The following is a 19,230-nucleotide window of genomic DNA, read 5'->3' on the forward strand; positions in this document are numbered from 1 at the left end:
AAATCATCTATATCTTTCCTTTTCACAAAATATTTTCTCCTCTTTTTCGTCCAGTTAGTATCGATACCCCGTTTGCTTGTTTGTTTGTTTGTTTTTATGCAAAGAAATTGGAGGCAATCAAATTGAATTACACCAGGACATTTTAGTTACACTGCACCGCTTAGCCTTATCGATAACTACCGCTCTAACCTGATATCTTTAAACTCTTTTAGCCCTAAGATCATGTTTACTAATTCTCCTTACCTTCTGCCATACAATTCTTATGATGTTAGTTTGGGGAATCTGGTATTGGATCAACTTATAATCTCCCAATTGATGTTTTCCTTTATTTTAAGGATAACTTCTGTCCTATTCACTCAAGGAAGTTAAAGTATTAACAAATTGGTTTAGAGCGTTTCTGGTTCCGAAACGAAAAGTAATCTCTTTTAAGCTTTATATGAACAACTTACCAAAGACAACGAAAAAAACAGCATCAGGACTGCTACGGTTTTCATTTTGAGGACCTAAATCTAATCGAAATTAAATGGTGCAAGCTTGAGGATCGAAACTGACTCAGTCTTAACTGAGTAAAACTACAGATTGCCGGGTCAGTTATTTTTATACGTTTTTGTCACGTGATGGCAGATTTCGCACGATGCTATTGAAAAGCTGTTTGACAGGCTTTTGAGTAAAAATGCTTGGATCCTGTCAATCTAATAACAGACATGAAAGAGGTCCAGGGCTTTAAGAAACTTTTCAAAAGGAAACGAAAATGTATGCCCTCTGCAGAAACATTAACCGACCTCTTAGTGAAAACGTTAAGTTGTCGTTTAGCCCATTCTTATTATTTTTTAAGAGAAAATGGCGGGGAGGATATAAGACTATGAGTCATTGCTTAGAATCCATAAGTAGCCGTTGATGAAACATGAGAGTTTTAAGTTTGGTTATGCTTACAAAAGCAACGCTACTTTTATAAGCTTCCTCTTCAGTTCTTAAAAGTACAATGTACAATCTCTTAAACATGTAATCGATTATTACTTCAGCCTGTGTCCAGTTCGCGCGAGTTCAAATAATCTATCATAGTCGTAAAGAGCTTGTAATATATGTTAAGCATCTGTGAAAACACGCCACATACAAGAAACAACATATTTAACAGTCTAATGGAAACTTAGATAAATATTGAGTAGTAGTAACACTTTACAGCACATTTAAGCAAAGGCTCCTTAATCTGTTTACAGCTTTTGCTGTAGTATATATTCTCGAGAACGTTTGAAAACGCCATTGGAGAGAGTTTGTTTATATCAGCTGAGTTAATTTTGTAAATTGGCCACCGTAAATAGTTTCTATGGCTGACGTTTCTAGCGTTAGCCGCTCGTCAGAGCGAATAGAAGGGTAACGCTCGAAACGTAAGCTTAGAAACTCTCTAAGGTGGCCAGTTTAAGTCATCAAGTCAGTTGGCCATACCATTACCGCAACCGCACCAATACTTATCAGTTCTGCTATCGTTTTTAAGATTTGTAAGGTATTTCAGTTCCTAAACTGAGTGGACACATTATAGTAAAGAATGCATGTGATCTTGGGTGGATGACATGCAAAGTGGTTCTCGCAATGTAATAAACGTATGTTGAAAGTGAGGCCATTATGAAGTCAAAATACTTGTCAACATGCAGCCGTCTTATGATGCAAGGGGGCATTCGATGCCCGGGGCATAAGGTGTGGTACCCCAGTCCTTCTAGGCACTAGTTGGACGCTAATATCAACTGAGCTACGAAGCCCGCTTATGCTGGGAGCAAAGCAAATTTTAGTCACGTGTTCATCGTTCCCGCAAGGGAATGTGAACAAATTTGATCTGCTGTTCCCTTTAGTTCTATCGTTGGTGCTTTTCGAATTCTTTCGAGGCTTAGTGCTTTCTTGTTGCTCGGAAGAAGCTGGTCTTGGCATCCCACTTTTTAATTTCTCTGTGGGAGGGCCAGCGTAAATAATAAATTTTCTTTTCGAACCATGCCTATCAAAAATAGTAGGCCAAGGGCTTTATAATCTGTTGTTATATTTAGTGGTGACATGCGATTACAGAAGAAAGTTGAAAGCGAGAATTAAGAAATTGATTGCCAACTAAAGAAGCTCTTGATCGATACACAAATTCTCCTTGTCAGTGATATGAAATGTATACAGAACATTGTGGAGAATATGAGTTCTGATGACAGGGGGGGGGGGTATGAAAGAAAATTTAGTAGGTAATAGGTACCTCTAGCAAAAGAAGCAGAGGAGTCGAATTTAACAGCGTCTTCTGTAAAATTCACCACACTACTGCTGCGCGTCTCTCTCGTGTTGACCAAGCGTTGTTATACGCGTGAGTTGAAGTCCTTTCCGGATAATTGTGCTTTCACGTCTTGAAAGCAAAGATAAACATTCTCTGCCAATCAGTTTTTTCATGAAATCATTCTGTATAATTGGATGATGGTTTCATTTATGATTTGAGAGCAGCAGAGCTCATGATGTCGTTCGCGACAGTTTTCGATTCAGTCAAGCTTTAGATAATAATGCTAAAAATTACCCAGCACCGTAATAAAAATATGACATACGAAAATGAAACGTGAAGTTCTGGTTTCCGTTTCCAGTTTGTTTTTTCTTAAAATTACCTACAACCTCCCTACGACTTCCTGTCTCTACAAGAACACTGTACATGTTACATGTTCATTTTGGAGATAATCACGTTTTCATCTAGAGTCAAGAGCTCGAGAAAGTTTGATCGCGGAGACATTTTTTCAAGAATTTATCTTTGAGATAGCGGTAAGAATTCAGTTGTGGTGCATTGTTTTAAGCGTCATCTTACACAAATGTACGTTAAATATATTTGAACGCAAATCAACAAAATGACGACTATCCCTGCAAACTTAGTGGACTGATTTTAGTTTTTTTCTTTATTCTACTCGCCATGGGGATCAAGACGATCCCAAGTAAGAGCGCTACTGTGGGAAACTGTTGAAACTCGGAGATTCATCATTCTGAAGCTAGAAAACTTATAACGTTTATTTCTATTTCATATTCAACCGCAGTCGGTCCAATAACCTGTACGGTGTTTCGTTATCTTTCTTTCTTATTTTCCTGGTAGATTAAAAAAATTATAAAAAAAAAAAAGAAACATTCCAATTTTTCTCTACAATGTTTTAGACTGTAATATGTTTACCTGTTTTACCTATGCATTCAGAATCGTTTTTCAAACAAATGTTTATGACACGAAAGAAATCGGTTTGGTTCTGTTTTTATTCTTAGTTATGGCTGAAGATAAAGTTTCGCAATTGAAAAAAGAACTAGGTCTGGAGAGCGAGAGTTCCACAGGTAAAAAAAAAAGTTTTTCAACAAATTATGGCATACACATAGTGGGAAGATGGACAAATTAATTTAATCTTTAACGAGAATAAAGATGACTTCCTATGACGGCGTTGACACTATCAACTAAAAGTAAATGACAGTTTTTATACATTGAGAAGCTAACCGCTTGTTTCGCTCAGATTTTAGAGTCAGACGTGTGCGGCTATTCATTGATATTTGGAGCCAGTTTGTGCCAGGGTAGATTTACGCTCCACGGGTCGATTGCCACAGTGTCGACATCTTTGCAAATCTTTTTAAGCGAGAGACACTACATTCAAAACTTAAAAAGAAAAAAAAAAACGCCGTGGTAGATACTATCTGTAGTTCAGGGTACTGGCTTCTTTGACGATAAATCGAGCTTGCATAGTTTAAAAGCGGCCATTAAAGTCGAACGCAGAAAGGTATCCTAGTATTGTTTTTGTTTAGTTTTTTTTACTTGATAAAACGGCGTGCGATGTATATCACATTTAAAACACGTGGGACAAATCTGTCTTGACACCCTGCTGAATTCCTTGGGTTTTTTTGGTTTACGGAAGCTCTCACTTTATCATTTATTTTTAAATCTGTTTACTCATCTTCATGAAAGTTTTGAACCGTAACTACACTTGAAGTTTCACCCGATCGGCCGAGTTCCAAAATTCATGCTAACGCCCGCTGGAGAGCTACAATTCGACACCATTTCGTCAAGAAAAAATGATGGAACAAAACAAATAAAGAGATTGGAGTTAACAAGTATTAGGTTTTCAAAATTCACCAGCTCATGTAATGGAACTTTGAAGAGTGACGTCACAATTTTCGTTAAAATTTTTTTTTCGAATCCTCAGAATAGCTTTGGTTTCCTTGTAACCTCGTTCGGCAGTTCTGTTAATGTCTTGTAATTTACTTTGTCTACCCCTTGTTACATTTGAAGCCAAAGTAACTCGATCCGTATTGTCCTCTCTAATTAAAGTGGCTCACCAAATTTCTAATCCATTTCAATTGTAGCTACATGTAAAGAGTACGTGGCAAAAGACAACCAGACTTAGATGTTTCCTGAGATATTTCCTCACGATGGACAGAAAGTATCCGTGTTGTTAATCAACCTATCCTTCTAGAATTTGTATGATCCTGTGGGTCTAATTACGCACTACACCCCTCGCTTGTCTCTGGCTGTAACTTTGCCGCCTGTGATAGGATACCATTTGGTTGGGTGCGACAAGTTCAATGTCTCATATGCGTTCTTGATCATAAGCAGGCTTTTTTTATTTCATTTGTTGTTACAAACTAGACCAGTCATACTGAACTAAATTTATGCTGCACCGAGCTAAACTTATAAAGACAATCGACCATTCAGAAGCGTTAAACTAAATTTAACCAAGAACACATTTAATTTAACTTAGATACGATACATCTTTTTCACGAAATTTCAGGGGCAGATATATTAAGTGAAGCTACCTCCAGTTATAAAGGAGTGGATTTGAAAGCTTCTTCGTCAGTTGCAGGTAAGTAAGCCTGACTTGGATTACAATAAAACATCTTCGTGTAGGAAAGTATCTTTTATATAAGGATTTTATATAATTATGTCATGTCACATGACCCAGACGCTTATGAAAAGAGTAAACAGAATCTAATGATGATGAAAACACGATTAGAACAGAAATATGATGTTGCAGAGATATAAACGACGAGGACGATCATTCATACCCTTTTCTTTTAATTTTTAGACTCGGAGAAGACTCAAGTTTTACCGGCATCTGGAAAACTGGCCATGGAGGATTTTGAGATCGGAAGTTCCACGGGTACAGAGTTCAACTGTCAACAGTATAGAAGTATTAAAATAAAAAATCTGGTTTATAAATCAAATTTCAGTTAACAATGAATTAACAGGCAGCCACATATGATACAATAATGAAATGCTTGAGAACAATAATCAGCAACAATACTGAGATAACGTGTGAAAAAAGGTGCAGTTATTTTTCTTGATGTATGCAGAGTAGGTGATTACTTTCTAGAAATTCATTATCCTTCATCGTTTAAGGGAACTTTCGTAAGAACAGCGCAATATGTTTGATTCTTAATTTATTTTAGATGCTTTGAAAGGGAAAGACTCAGCAAACCAAGGAAAGGTGGATTTGGATGATGAGCTTTCATCAGGTGAGAGAAATGAAACAGCAAATGAATTGCACTTCTCAAGTCTGTGACTACAAAAAGACCTAAAGAAAATAAATTAAACTCAAACAACTAGTACTGATTCATTACGGTTCAAAGTTTTCTTTGCTTAAAGTAAAGTCAGTTCTTCTTTACCATTTCAAGGTCAAATTGGATTAAAGGAGTCAGATGACGATGACTGCAAATCGACAGGTACAAGTAAGTAGTATAAACTCAGAGTATGTGTGAGCCTAAGCGTCAATTAACCCTGGGAAAGCAAGTGAGCTTCGAAAGATTTGACACGGACTGAATAACTTTTTGTGGGTCAATATTTAAGATAGAAATAAAGAAGAAATTAATTTGTAACCTTTATCTGCTCAATAACTATGCTATGTAATTTTTTTTCGATTTTTCCAACTGATTTCGATCTTAGCTATTTTTACATCAAGGGGAAAAACCTTGAATATTTTATGGGATAAAGAAGACAAAAGTGGTGAGTTTCCCACGAGTTATAGAGTGTCATTATTATTTCTATGTATTGGTATTTTAGTTGCTCACCAGGCCTTCCCTGTCGCAGCTGAAGGAAGCCTGGACTTTGCTGACAACAGTTCACCAGGCAAGAAAAAGATATAATGCTTCTTCAGATTTTTTGTATTATCAACGATAAGACAACTGGAAGCCGAAGTTTGTCAACTATCATGAGCAAATTAAAGCAAATATTCTTGGTATCTCGACAATCAAAGAGACCACTTTTCAGTCGCGTTATCACATATTTTGGCCATGAATTGCCCTTTGATCAGTTGATAACTCAAAAAAGATTGAAATTCATTTCTTTCTAAATTAATTGACAGAAAAAAGTGAAGCTGCTTCTGTTGAGAAAAAACCGAACATGAAGGATGCTCCCTTAGCAGGTAAGCGAGGACGTGAGGTGAAATTAGAGTCTTTGAAATATCGAGCCCGGTGGAGTTTAATTGGCCGGATTTATTTCCATACTCTTTTCTCTCTAGCTCTATTGTGGGAACAGTAAACAAAATCTATTGATAATTAAAACATAAATAGTAACAAGAAAACGATATTGTTGATGACGATGAAAACGGTGATGACGACCATTCAACCCCTTTTTTCTTTATTTTAGAGCCGGATAAAACTCAAATTTTCTCGACACCTGGAAAAATAGAGGATTTAGAGATTGGCACCTCCACAGGTACTGAATTGAACTTCAAACAGTGTAGAAGTATATTGCAATCATCGATCTGATTTATTAATTAAATTTTGGTTTAAAATGAATTAACAGAAAGCCGAACATTATAAAGCACTGAAACGCTTGAGTAAAATAAAAAGCAACAATACTGAGATAACAGGGGCGAAAAAAGGTGCAATTATTTTTCTTGGTGTATGCGGAGTAGGCGGTTACTTTCTAGAAATTCGTTATCCTTGATTGTTGATAGGAACTTGCTAACGAACAGCCCAAAGTGTATGATTCTTTATTTATTTTTAGATACCTTGGCAGGGAAAGATTCAGCAAATCAAGAGAAGGTGGATTTGGATGATGAGATTTCATCAGGTGAGAGAAATGAGACAGCAAATCAATTTCACTTCTGAAGTTTGTGACTACAAAAAGACCTTTGAAAATACACGTAAATAAAAATAAACGCAAACAACTGAATCATTACGGCTCTAAGTTTTTTCTGCTTAAGGTGAAATATTCTTCTTTACCATTTCAAGGTCAATTTGAATTCAAGGAGTCAGATGACGGTGACGGCAAATCAACAGGTACAAGTATATAATGCAAACTTAGAATGTGCGTGAGCCTAGGGGTCAATTAAACACTGGGAAACAAGTTACAAGGCAAGTGAGCTTTCAAAGAGTGAAAATCGATTTAATAACTTTCTGTTGGTCAATATTTAAGACAGAGATAAGGAATAAATTATTTTACAACCTTAATCTGCATAATAACCGTGCGTTTTAATTTTTTCACTTTTCAAACTGATTTTGGTCTTAGATATTTTTACATCAAGGGAAAAATCTTTTAATATATTAGGAGATGAAGAAAAAAAAAGTCGTGAGTTTCTCTCGGGTAGGAGTGTTATTATTATATATGCGTTATTAACCAAGCGTGAGGTCAAGATGGCTGGATAGTGACCAGGTTCTTTTTTCGCATTTTTATGGACCTTGACGAAGTCGAGGTCCCTAATAAATGTGAAAAAGAAAAGCGATGCTATTATCCAGCCACCTTGACCGAACAAGCTTGGTTAATAAAGGATTTATTCTATTGCAAAAAAGTTTCTTCTAATTAAGAATTAAGAGCGACCTGTTTACTTTGAGAGTCGGGAAAGAAAGCCAACTGTGTTTGTAATATAACAAACTTACGAGAGTCGTTTCTGTTTTCTTTGGTTAGACTTTCTTCTGCAACTTTTTGCGCTTCCATCGCCGACATTGTACAAGAATTACGAACGTAGTTCTAATTCAAATTTTTCATGCGCGGGATCGATGCAGAAAATCCTGGGCGCGGGCAAGATGAGCCCATCTTGGACCGCTCGAGTAACCACTGGATTCGCTTCATCTTGCTCAAGGGTGCTGCGTGCAATGTACTAATTAATATTTATTGTATTTTAGTTAGTCACCAAGCCTCCCCTGCAGCAGGTGAGGGAAGCCTGGCATTTTCTGAAAACAGTTCAGCAGGTGAGAAAAAGAAACATAAAGCTTCTTTAGATTTTTTGTAAAATTATCAATGACAACTAGACCTGAAAGTTTGTCAACTATAATAAGAAAAGCAAATATTCTTGGTATCTCGACAATCTAAGTCACCACTTATCAATCACACTCTTACAAGTTTAGGCCATGAACTGCCTCTTTGACGAGTTGATAACTCAGAAAAGAGTGAAAATTATTTCTTTGTTATTTTTATTACAGACAAAAGTGAAGTTACTTCTGTTGAGAAAAAACTGAACATGAAGGATGCTCCCTTAGAAGGTAAGCGAGGAAGTGAGGTGCAATCAGAGTCTTTAAAATATTGAGCCCAGTGGCGTTTAATCGGCCGGATTTATTTCTACTCTCTTTTTTCACTAGCACTAGGAGAGCAATTAAAAGCAACATTACGAAAACCTTAGGCAAAAAAAAAAAATCCCCAATTATTCTTGATCTGGCATATTAGGTGCAAAGTTTTATGCAAATTCGGGTGGTTATCTTTTAGCAATTTATTATCCTTCATCAATTTCGGGTAATTTCCAAAGCACAACCCAATTCTATCTTTTAGGTACGTTGCAGGATAAAGTTACAGCAATCCAAGAAAAACTGGATTTGGATGATGGACCTTCCTCTGGTGAGAGAAAAAAAAAACGCAAAAAGATGATTGTATTCTAAATTTATAGCGACTCTGGGCCTTAGTAACTTGAAACGAAAGGAGCAAATAGCTTACCCCTTCCAAAATTTGAACAAAAGGACCTTAAAGAACAGAAAGGATTACTTGGAACAAATGTTACGAGACAAATTTGGACTTTCCACGGATTGAAAAACGGATTTAGGGAGCATCAGTGCGGGGTCAGTCTTTCTTAACAGCCCAAACATTGCATCCTTACCAAACAATTCAATACTTTCAGTTCTTTGTTATGATTGATTTTGTGTTGATTATCTCTAGATTATTCTACATCCAAGAAGGAATCGTATGATGATGGAAGCAAACCAAAAGGTAGAAGCTAGAGATAATTCTAAAACTACTTTTGCCTGTAAGCCTAAATCTACGCAAATTTGTTTAAGAAGCTTCACATTTAAAATCAACTTAGATAAGGTGCATCTCTTCATCGAAATTTCTGGAACAGCTAAAAGTGAAGGCACCGTAAGTGATAAAGGAGTGGATTTTACAGGTTCTTCGTCAGTTACAGGTAAGTAGGACTGACTTGGATCATTAATCATACAACATATTCATAGTAAGAAAGTATCTCTTAAGGACTTCGTAGAATTAAATGTTACATGACCCAAACGATTAGGGGAACGGTAAACAGAATCTATTGATAATGAAAACATGAATAAGCGCCAAAATATGATAATGTTGCTGACGATGAAAACGTTGATGACGATCATTCAAGCCCAATTTTTTTTTTTTAGAGTCGGAGAAAACTCAAGTTTCATCGGCATCTGGAAAAAAAGAAGACTTAGAGATCGGCAGCCCCACAGGTACATAGATAAGCTGTAAATAGTAAAGAGGTATACTGTAATCATTCATCTGGTTTATTATTCAAACTTTGGTTTAAAATATATTAACAGGCAGCTAATACAAGGATCTAACGCTTGAGAGCCATGCAGAGTAGGTGGGTTTCTGTCTTGAAATTAATTATCATCGTTGAAAGGAGATTCCCAATGCACAACTCAATATGTTTGATATTTTATTCATTTTTAGATACTTTGAAAGGGAAGGACTCAGTAAACCAAGAGAAGGTGGATTTAAATGAGGAGCTTTTATCAGGTGAGAGCAATAAAACAGCAAATAAATTGCTCTTCTCTAAGACCTTTGGAAATTAATCAAACACAAACAACTAAATCACGACGGCTTAAAGTTCTGTTTGCTTAAAGTAAAATATTCTTCTTTACCATTTCAAGGTCAATTTGGATTCAAGAAGGAGTCAGATGTCGATGATGACAAATCAACAGGTACAAGTAATTAGTGCAAACTCCGAATGTGTGCAAGTTTAGGCGTCAATTAAACAATGGGAAACACAGTGCAAAGCGAGTGAACTTTTCGAAGATTTAAAACGGATTGAATAACTTTCTGCAGGTCAATATTTAGGATAGGAATAAACCTAAGAAGAAATTAATTTGACAGCCTAAGTCTGCACAATAGCCATGAGAACAGCAAGGGTTACTTGCAAAAAACTTTTGGAGACAATTTGGACTTTCGACAGATTGGAAGCGGATGGAGTGAGTATTAGTGGGTCATTCTTAGCGGTAGAAAAAAAGTTTTCTTCACAGCCCAACATTGCATCATCACCGCACAATTTACTATTTTTAGTTCTTTTTTCTACTTGATTCTGTGTTTCTTTTACTGTTTCAAGATTATTCTACATTCAAGAAGGAATCATTTGACGATGGAAGCAAACCAAAAGGTATAAGTCAGAGATAATTCTAAGACTACTAATGCGTGTAAGCCTAAATCTGTGCGAGATTATCTAATAAGTTCCACTTGTAATTCGACTTAGATAAGGGGCATCTTTTTGTGGACATTTCAAACGCAGGAGTTGAATTTACAGCTTCTTCGTCAGTTGCAGGTAAGTAGGACCGACTTTATATATAATAAATAACATTATAATTGTGATAAAACATATTCATAGTAGAGAAGTATCTCTTAAGGATTTTGTACAATTAATTGTTAAATGACTCAAACGGTTATGGGAACAGTAAGCAGAATCTATTGATAATGAAAGCATAAATAATAACAAAATATGATAATGTTGATGACGATGAAAACGGTGAGGACGATCGTTCAAACCCTTTTTTTTTTAATCCAGAGTGGGAGAAAAATCAAGTTTCATCGGCAACTGGAAAAATTGAGGATTTAGAGATCGGCAGCTCCACAGGTACGTAGTTAAATTAAAAATAAGGTGGAAGTTTACTGAAATTCTAAATCTGGTATATTGAAAGAAAATTCAAATCTCCTGACTTAGTATTTCACATCCTCAGGAGACAGCTATGGCGAGTCTCCACTTAAACCTATGGTTAGGTTTGGGGCTGCAGAAATCACTTGAGTTCCATTGACTTTTTTCACTAAAAATTATTTTATCAGATGCAGTTTTTTTAGCAATAACCGGACCTTACATTGTTTCGTGGGTAATTCGGAATGGGAAAGTCGTCGGATGGAGAATGAAGCATGTGAACAACTTTGTTTACCAGGATGAATTAGAATTCTACATCACCGCTCTGAATAAGGCTACTCGTTCACAAGTCAATGCAAGGGCTGCTGATGAATGGGAAATAAGTTTACCTGAAGTGGGCCGAGATGGAAAAGGAGCGAACGATGACTCCTTGCGAAACTCGATGACAAATGCCCTGAGGAAGCTCCATGATATCATAGTTACTCCTATCGCTGATTTCGTGGAAGGGGATGAGATTGTATTTGTTCCTGAAGGTCCACTCTGCTTGGTGCCTTACGCAGCATTGGTGGATTCGAATTCAAGGTATCTGTGTGAGTCTTTCAGGATTCGAGTGCTTCCATCCTTATCCTTTTTAAAATTAATCACTGACTGCCCGAAAGAATTTCATGTTAAAACCGGTGCACTGCTCGTGGGTGATCCGTGTTACAAACAAGTTATTCATCAGGAGAAATTGCTGAGTCAACTTCCGGGTGCAAGGAAAGAGGTGAAGATGATTGGAGAAATCATCGGCATTGCTCCTCTTATTGGAGAGGAGGCGACAAAGTACGAGGTATTAAGGCGAATGTCCTCAGTTGCCCTAATTCACATTGCAGCACATGGTAAAAAAGAGACAGGAGAAATTTTTTTGGCACCAAACATTAAGGGGACAACTCGTCAAGCTCAAGAGGAAGACTATTTACTGAGAATGGAAGACGTTTTGCAAGCTGGGCTGCGAGCGAGGCTGGTTGTGTTGAGCTGTTGTCACAGCGCCTGCGGAGAGGTCATGGCCGAAGGTGTGGTTGGCATTGCACGAGCGTTCTTGGGTGCCGGTGCTCGATCCCTTCTGGTATCCCTGTGGCCCATTGTCGACCATGGCACTCTGATGTTTATGAAATATTTTTACGGAGCCCTGGCTGAAGGGAGAAGTGCCAGTGAAGCTGTCAATCAAGCCACTAAGTGCATGAGAGAAACTGCAATGTTTAGAAAAGCGTATTACTGGGCGCCTTTTGTCCTCATTGGAGATGACGTGAAACTGGAATTGACCGAGATGTAGATGTTCTCAACGTGAGTGCACTTTTAATTTTGTTGAATCAAGGAAAAGTGAGATGTTAATCATTACTTTATCCTTACATTGACAACTCCTGAATTAGGACTTGTACATCTTTTCAGTTACTCTGAGGTCAAATTTAGTTTTATCTTTATAAACTTCACTTTAATCCAACAGCCGAGCCAGAAGGTGCAGAATGCAAAGAGAGCAAAAAAAGCAAGAACATGTGTTTTGAGTTGAGTCACTGCGTTCAATAAAGCCCGGGACTTAGGTTCATTTTGTTGGGGCCTGTTTACATGGAGGTTAGGGGCCCCAGGAAAGCGGGACCCGCCTGTACAGATAATCTCTCTTTTTATGTTAATCACATTTACATGATGGGGGGGGGGGGGGGGGGGTAACCTGCCTTGGCAGGTTGCTTGGTCTGTCCGACAATTTGCCATATAAACGTCTCAAGGTGGGGTGATCCGCCCGGGGTTGCGTTCATGTTACATGAGCAAGCACGCCAACAATTTCTCATCCCGGGATTCCGGAGTTGTAAGATTGTGTGTAGACGAGGACTATTTTTCGACCACGGCTAGGAGGGTTGCTTCATTCATCTAGGGTCCCCATCCCCATGTTGAGAGTCCCTTACAGGAACTCAAGAAATACCTCAAATCTGAATATGCCTCTATATCTCGTAGTTCTTTCATTTTTCTTTTAGGTCATTACAGAGGGATTTGCGTGCAGACGAGACATGACTAGATCCCTGGTGTGTGGCATCGACCGATGGTAGATTGAACTAACAGAGGGAAACCACAAATTAAACGTTAAGCAGCGGCTGGAAGTATGAAACAACCTGCTGCGAAGCAATGATTAAATAAGCGACTTTAATTGCAACCAAAGCGATCAACTGTATCTACAGTTCAAAGCTCTTTTTGGACTTTCATTATATTCAGTTTTGGGGATTTATACTGATGAAAATCAGATAACAGATTGTCTGTGGATTTTGAGTAGCTAATGTTACGGACATACGGAAGACATATTATGTAGACAAAACTTTTGAACTAATTTTACATGGTCTCCGTTGGGATTATTCAGCAACGTTTTGTAAAAAAATCAATGTGCAACTTCATGTGGTTTATTATCAAGTCATTTTCATAGACACGAAAAACAATTTTATGATTTTCCGAACAGCTTTAAGTATAAGCTAATTACCAGGTTTCAATTTTGGTGTTACAGATAATCTAAAGATATTTTACCTTTGAAGTTCTTGGCTTGCTACAAGTTGTACATACCCATTTTTAAAAGCATTTTAAATCATTATACCACTTTCCACTTTAGAGGTAATGTACTATTGGAAAAACCTAGAGCAGACATTGTATTAAATTATGTAATGCGGTAACAAAGGAGTTCCTTTCTATTTACTTCGTACATAATCCAGTTGTAGTCCATTTCATCAACACTTATACTTCCCAGAGCTTGATATCGATTCTTCTTACTTCTTTCTATATATTTACTGCAGTTTACACCCGGAAAGTTTTAGAGAAAATGCAGCCTTTGTCCCTCGAGCATCACCCTTGTGGTTAGCATTGAAATATTATTGTAAAAAGGGTTTCGGAAAGAACAAAACTACCAACAGAAAAGGTAACATTTTGTTCAGCGGTGGTCAAATCCCTCCCCCACCACACCCCTTCCTTGTCTTCATAATCTTTTTTTGCACATTTATTTCGAACAGAACATTACATTACGAGGGTAAGACCCACGAGTTACCTGTTATTCGCTGGGATAAGGGCAATTGGCTTGACTAAACAAAGGGCCAGCTTGAAAGGTCATGAAATCTATAAAAGCAAAAAATATCCATATTTTGCCAGGCACCCTTGTAAAGAGACCGAAGGCACTCTTTCAAACAGCAAAATATTCTCTCCTACCGTCAGGTTTGATCCTTAAATCCACATGCAGGTTCGATCTCCGTCAGTTACTGGGATCTGAATAAGAGCGTGGGCTCATTTCCCGAACAGCGGCTGGTACTCACTAATTATTTTTCCGTGGAGTTGTTCGCTGAGACTAATCGAAATTTTTCAACCCTCAGACAGCTCGGAGTTCTTGGTATCTAATGTCTCCCTACAGCGTCACGCTGGTTTATGCATTAGGGTCATAACAATAAAGGAAACCTTTCATTACCAGTCCCCTTGGGGACAGTCATGATTACTGTAACAGTTGTGGAGAGATGGCTAATTATGTAATTTATGAGGATAGCAAGCAGGCGGCAAAGTACAACTTGCTTTTAATTCATTTTAAAGATGTTACTAAAATCTGATACTTACAAGTCAGATGGATAGAAAAAGAACACCAGATATTTTCCTGGGCAGGAAGAACTAATATATCAAAATGAATAGAATAAATCGGAAGGAAATGGCAAATTGTCAACAGATGATGAAAAACTGTACATGAATATGTGCTTCATCTGAACAGATCACTCTACTAAATGTGAATCACACTTCTTCCAAATATCCGTTCATTCAAGCCCAGGCAGAAGCTACGTCTTATGCATAGATAATAGATATAGATCGAAAACAAAGTCTGCAAGGATTCCAAAAGTTGTCCACCTTGGTAGTGCTAAAGCCTCAACCCCCTCGGCCAAGGCAAATCTATTTAATCACTTTTTTGCCTCCGTGTTTTTGAAGCCCGATTTGCATACAGTAGAAACAACAACCACTTTTACTGCACAAGATAATGAACTGTATTCTATTCAAGCAACAATCCAGGAAGTGTTGAAAGCGCTGAAAAACATTGACCCATCCAAGGCGTGTGGCCCTGATCAAATACCGGGCAGAATATTACGGGAATGTTCATCTGAAATTGCACCTTCTCTAACACGTTTAATTAATATTTCTTTAAGAGTTGGCTGTGTCCCACAGGATTGGAAGCGTGCAAACGTTGTTCCTGTTTATAAAAAAGGTGACAACGAAGATGTCTGTAGCTATAGAGCAATCTCACTGTTAAGCCTTATTTCCAAGATTACTGAGCGCATTGTTCTTGATCGTTTCTCCAACTTTATTGCCGATAAAATCTATCCCATGCAACATGGTTTCGTCAAAGGACGCTCTACTATCACTCAGCTCCTCGACACAGTACACCGGATGGTCAGAACAATCGACCATGGCGAACAAACGGATGTCGCCTTCTTGGATTTCTCCAAGGCATTTGATTCAGTATCTCATGCACATCTAATCAGTAAGCTGGATCAGTCTGGAATTAAGGGACCATTGTTGCACTGGTTCATAAGCTACCTTGGCAATAGGCTACAGCGAGTAGTAATTGATGGTAAAAGCTCAAATTGGTTCAGTGTCACCTCAGGAGTCCCACAGGATTCTCTACTTGGACCTGCTTTATTTGTGTTGTTTATTAATGATATGCCGAGTGCGTTATCTCACTCAAGCACATTGGCTCTGTTTGCTGATGACGCTAAGTGCTTCCGCACCATAAGATCTTATGCTGACTGTGCCTTGCTACAAGACGAAATTGACAAGCTGGTTGACTGGAGTAACAACTGGAAGCTGGCCTTCAATGTTGACAAATGCTCACTTTGCACAGTAACACGGAAACGCAGCCCCATAATTTGCAACTACAGAATGGGAGAGAAGGCTCTTAGCAGGGTGAGAGCCCAGCGCGATCTCGGGGTACTTATGTCAGATACAGCTAGCTTCAATGATCACATCCAAGCCCAGGTAAACAAGGCTAACAAAATGCTGGGTTTTATTCGTCGCACTATCAGCGGAAGCAAAATTTTATTACCAACTCTGAGATCCCTTTATGTGGCTCTCGTACGTTCTCACCTTGAGTACGCCTCTGAAATCTGGAGCCCAAAATCAATTTCTATGATAAAAAGAATAGAAGGGGTGCAACGACGTGCGACTCGGCTTATGTTACCCGATTTTAGCTATAATGAACGCCTAAAGCGTCTCAACCTGCTACCACTGGTTTACCGCAGAGAAGTCAAGGATCTTTCAACTTTTTATAAACTGAAGTGCGGGCATTTTAACTCTTCACTTAAGTCGTATTTTCAATTTTGTTCAGATGAGAGATTAAGATCGCATGCAAGTAATAAACTAAGAATTAATAGATTCAGGACGGAACTTTTTAAGGGAACATTTTTTAATAGGATTCCGTATCTATGGAACAATCTGCCTGATGCGTTGGGGACGGCCAGCTGTAGTGTTTCTTCTTTTAAGAGACTATGCACTAATTTTTATAACGATAGGGTTTTCGACCCTGAGCACCCATGTACCACCTGGGCTAAACCAGCACTTAGTTAGTAAGGTTGTTAGTTAGTAAGTTAGTTAGATTACTCAGTTAGGTAGTTAGCTGCTAGCCAGTTACATACCTTGATTAAGTTTTTTATATATCCGTATATTTTCTTCATAATGGGTTGACTAGCACGAATGGTTCGTCAGTTCCCTTCTAGTCTTCCCCACTGCCTTGTTATGTAACCTAATTTGTTATTATTGTGTGTTCTTTTGTTTTATTTTCCCATGTAATTGCAGTGAAATGGAATAAATTAAATTAAAAATTAAATTAATAGCACATACCAGTACACATACACAATGTACACAAAGAACAATTCATCATTTGTAAGCATTACAGTGCCAAATTTTAAATGGACTTCACATGGGGCTCTTTAATTTTTCCAAGTTTTTTTTTTTTTTTTTTATGAGCAAACGGGAACATCTTAGTCTTGAAATCAGTTATCTTCAACTCTTCAACCGCGCCATTAACTGTGGATGAACACAGAAAATCTCGGTACGAGTTTTAGAAATTAACTATGAAACGGGTGCGAGAACTGGAAAAAGTATCAAGAAAAGTTAGTTATCCTCATACAAACCGTATTCATATTTTAATTTACGAGAGAATGCATAGTCAAGAGAGGAATAACAGCAAAGCTAAGATTCGCTGACTAGTAAGGTTTCATACCATGCTACGAAGCTCAAATTTCCCACCAATTGACGCTCCCCTCCCCCTTCCACTTTCCTTTTCAATTGCATTCAATTGTTGGTGCTTTAAGAGAATAAGTCATACACCGTGAAGTATCTTTTACAGGTTTAAGAAGTCTTAGAACAAAGGCTAACAGTGTGTGTTATTTTGTCAGTCAAAGCTTCCTTTCTTGGCGATGACAAAAGGCTGGTAAAACAAACAAAACAAACAGTATTTCTTACTCTATTTGCAGCACGATAAAGTATGTATTCGCAGGAGCATCGAATAATAAACGTTTCTTTAATTCAAATATAGCACCAGACTTGTACAGTCACTTAGATAGCTAACATAGCAATCTTTTGTTGATCTTGTTGTAATTTCAAGACAACGTACGATTGGAAAATAGTTTTTCTTCAAAGGTCGTTGGAACATTTGACAATTTTTTCTTTACATAGAGTTTTCCATGGCCCTCGGCATAAGATGGCTGAATACACACGCCTAATATCGCTTCGCCGTGGTTTCTCATCCATCTGAGGAACTGGTTACCAAGTGAGCACAATGGCTTAGATCGTTCTGAAAATTTGTCATACGAAAAACAATTGAATTCATTTAATAGAACTTAATTCAGAGCTCCCTCCGAATATAATACAGTATAATTTCGTTACTGAAAATAAAAACGTTAAACTCTGCGGCTTCATAGTTTTGAAAACCACTGGATTTAATTAGTTAAGAATCCTTCAGTAGTGAGGCCACGCTCCCAAGTTGAGAAAAAATTATTGGGAATTCTCCGAGACCGTCCCCAAAAACTGTTTAACGGGATTTTCCCATATTAATCAAAGAGAGGTAAAGTATAACAAAACGCTCATATATTCTGTTTTTCATAGTTGTGTATCTCCGTGAAAAAACGCTTTTTTCCATAAGAATTGCTTTTGCTTTTTGGACTTCCTTTTTTGATCAGAAGTCAGTATTAAGTATGCTTTTCTTCAATCTAGGGACTTTACAAAGCACTTAGGCTCAAAATGCTTGCTACATAGATAGCAATTTTTGCTTAAAGGAGTGTTCTCCCTTCGGATTTTTACCAGCCATTTCTGGAGATCTTTCTTTGATAGCGGCAAGGAATTCCATGCAAGGCCGCGACAATCTTCTTTTGAACTCCAGCTCGTACAGCCAAAGGCCATACAGTGTCTAACACTTATCACGGTTTCACCTAAACTTTAACAGCGATGTAATATTTTCTACAATCCTGCAAGTAATCTTCAGGGAAGCTTGACTCGATAGCCTCGCTTTCGCAACCATAGGATACTGCTGTCCAACTAAACTGCGCGCTCAGAACTGGAATAAGGGCTATTGGGTTGTGCTATGTCGCGTTACTTTCAAAATTTGCAGGTTTTTGAGAAATGATCTTAGGCAAATTGTCGGCCTTTCAGAACAAAGAATTGAAGGACTTTATATCAGAGACAGATCCAGGGAAGGGGCTAAGGGGGTTGTAACCCCCACTGCTCCCGCCCACCACCTTTAAGCAGCATTTCTTTCTTGTTATTTAGTTTGATTTTTCCTAAAAAAATAGATGAAAGGATTTTTGTACGAAATTGTTTCACTTCCACTGGACCCCCTTAAGAGTTCGCGCCAGACGCACAGGCCGTCACTCGCTTGCCACACCACTGGCGTTTAAGATTACTTCAATTGTAAAAATGTGGTGTACGACTACGTGATGAAAACTCTGGAACTTTTTCCTCTGTTTCATTCATATTCGACACCTAACCTAAAATGTAAGCCTCTGATAGGCTGTTCTTCTTCCTCTTTATGAATTTTTTTATTTTGGAGATTGCTGTCATGGCAATGAAAGATAACCCCATAAGTTGCAATTTAGAACGAAGTTTTTTTTAGCTTTATCGTCTTTGGAGAAGATTT

At 37.9% G+C, this 19,230-nt stretch overlaps 1 protein-coding gene, 1 long non-coding RNA gene and 1 pseudogene across 3 annotated transcripts; 2 read left to right on the forward strand and 1 right to left on the reverse strand.

Moving 5' to 3' along the window:
* LOC111342745 (ATP-dependent DNA helicase Q1-like) overlaps positions 1–19,230 on the reverse strand; it is a 172,765-nt pseudogene that overhangs the window by 91,659 nt on the left and 61,876 nt on the right.
* Positions 2,446–6,111, forward strand: LOC148738042 (uncharacterized). Its single transcript, XR_015996332.1, has 6 exons — positions 2,446–2,769; positions 3,253–4,832; positions 5,055–5,129; positions 5,419–5,484; positions 5,644–5,697; positions 6,029–6,111. It is a non-coding gene; the product is annotated as an uncharacterized LOC148738042 (long non-coding RNA).
* On the forward strand, positions 6,333–13,781 carry LOC111318841 (uncharacterized). Of its 2 annotated transcripts, XR_015996910.1 has the most exons (17): positions 6,333–6,389; positions 6,614–6,682; positions 6,977–7,042; positions 7,204–7,251; positions 8,095–8,160; positions 8,392–8,451; positions 8,735–8,800; positions 9,116–9,166; positions 9,583–9,651; positions 9,875–9,940; positions 10,075–10,125; positions 10,527–10,577; positions 10,671–10,739; positions 10,980–11,048; positions 11,255–12,386; positions 12,547–12,604; positions 13,070–13,781. XR_015996910.1 is itself a non-coding variant. In XM_088749935.1 (16 exons), exons 1-15 carry the CDS (start codon positions 6,368–6,370, stop codon positions 12,373–12,375), a joined length of 1,944 nt encoding a protein of 647 aa, XP_088606061.1. In that variant the 5' UTR covers positions 6,333–6,367; the 3' UTR covers positions 12,376–12,386; positions 13,070–13,780. The 2 variants fall into 2 exon arrangements, 1 of the variants encoding a protein (XP_088606061.1); XM_088749935.1 differs by lacking the exon at positions 12,547–12,604 and having other exon boundaries at positions 13,070–13,780.

Source organism: Stylophora pistillata, chromosome 2 (assembly GCF_964205215.1).
Source record: "Stylophora pistillata chromosome 2, jaStyPist1.2, whole genome shotgun sequence".
In the NCBI taxonomy this organism is placed as follows: domain Eukaryota; kingdom Metazoa; phylum Cnidaria; class Anthozoa; order Scleractinia; family Pocilloporidae; genus Stylophora; species Stylophora pistillata.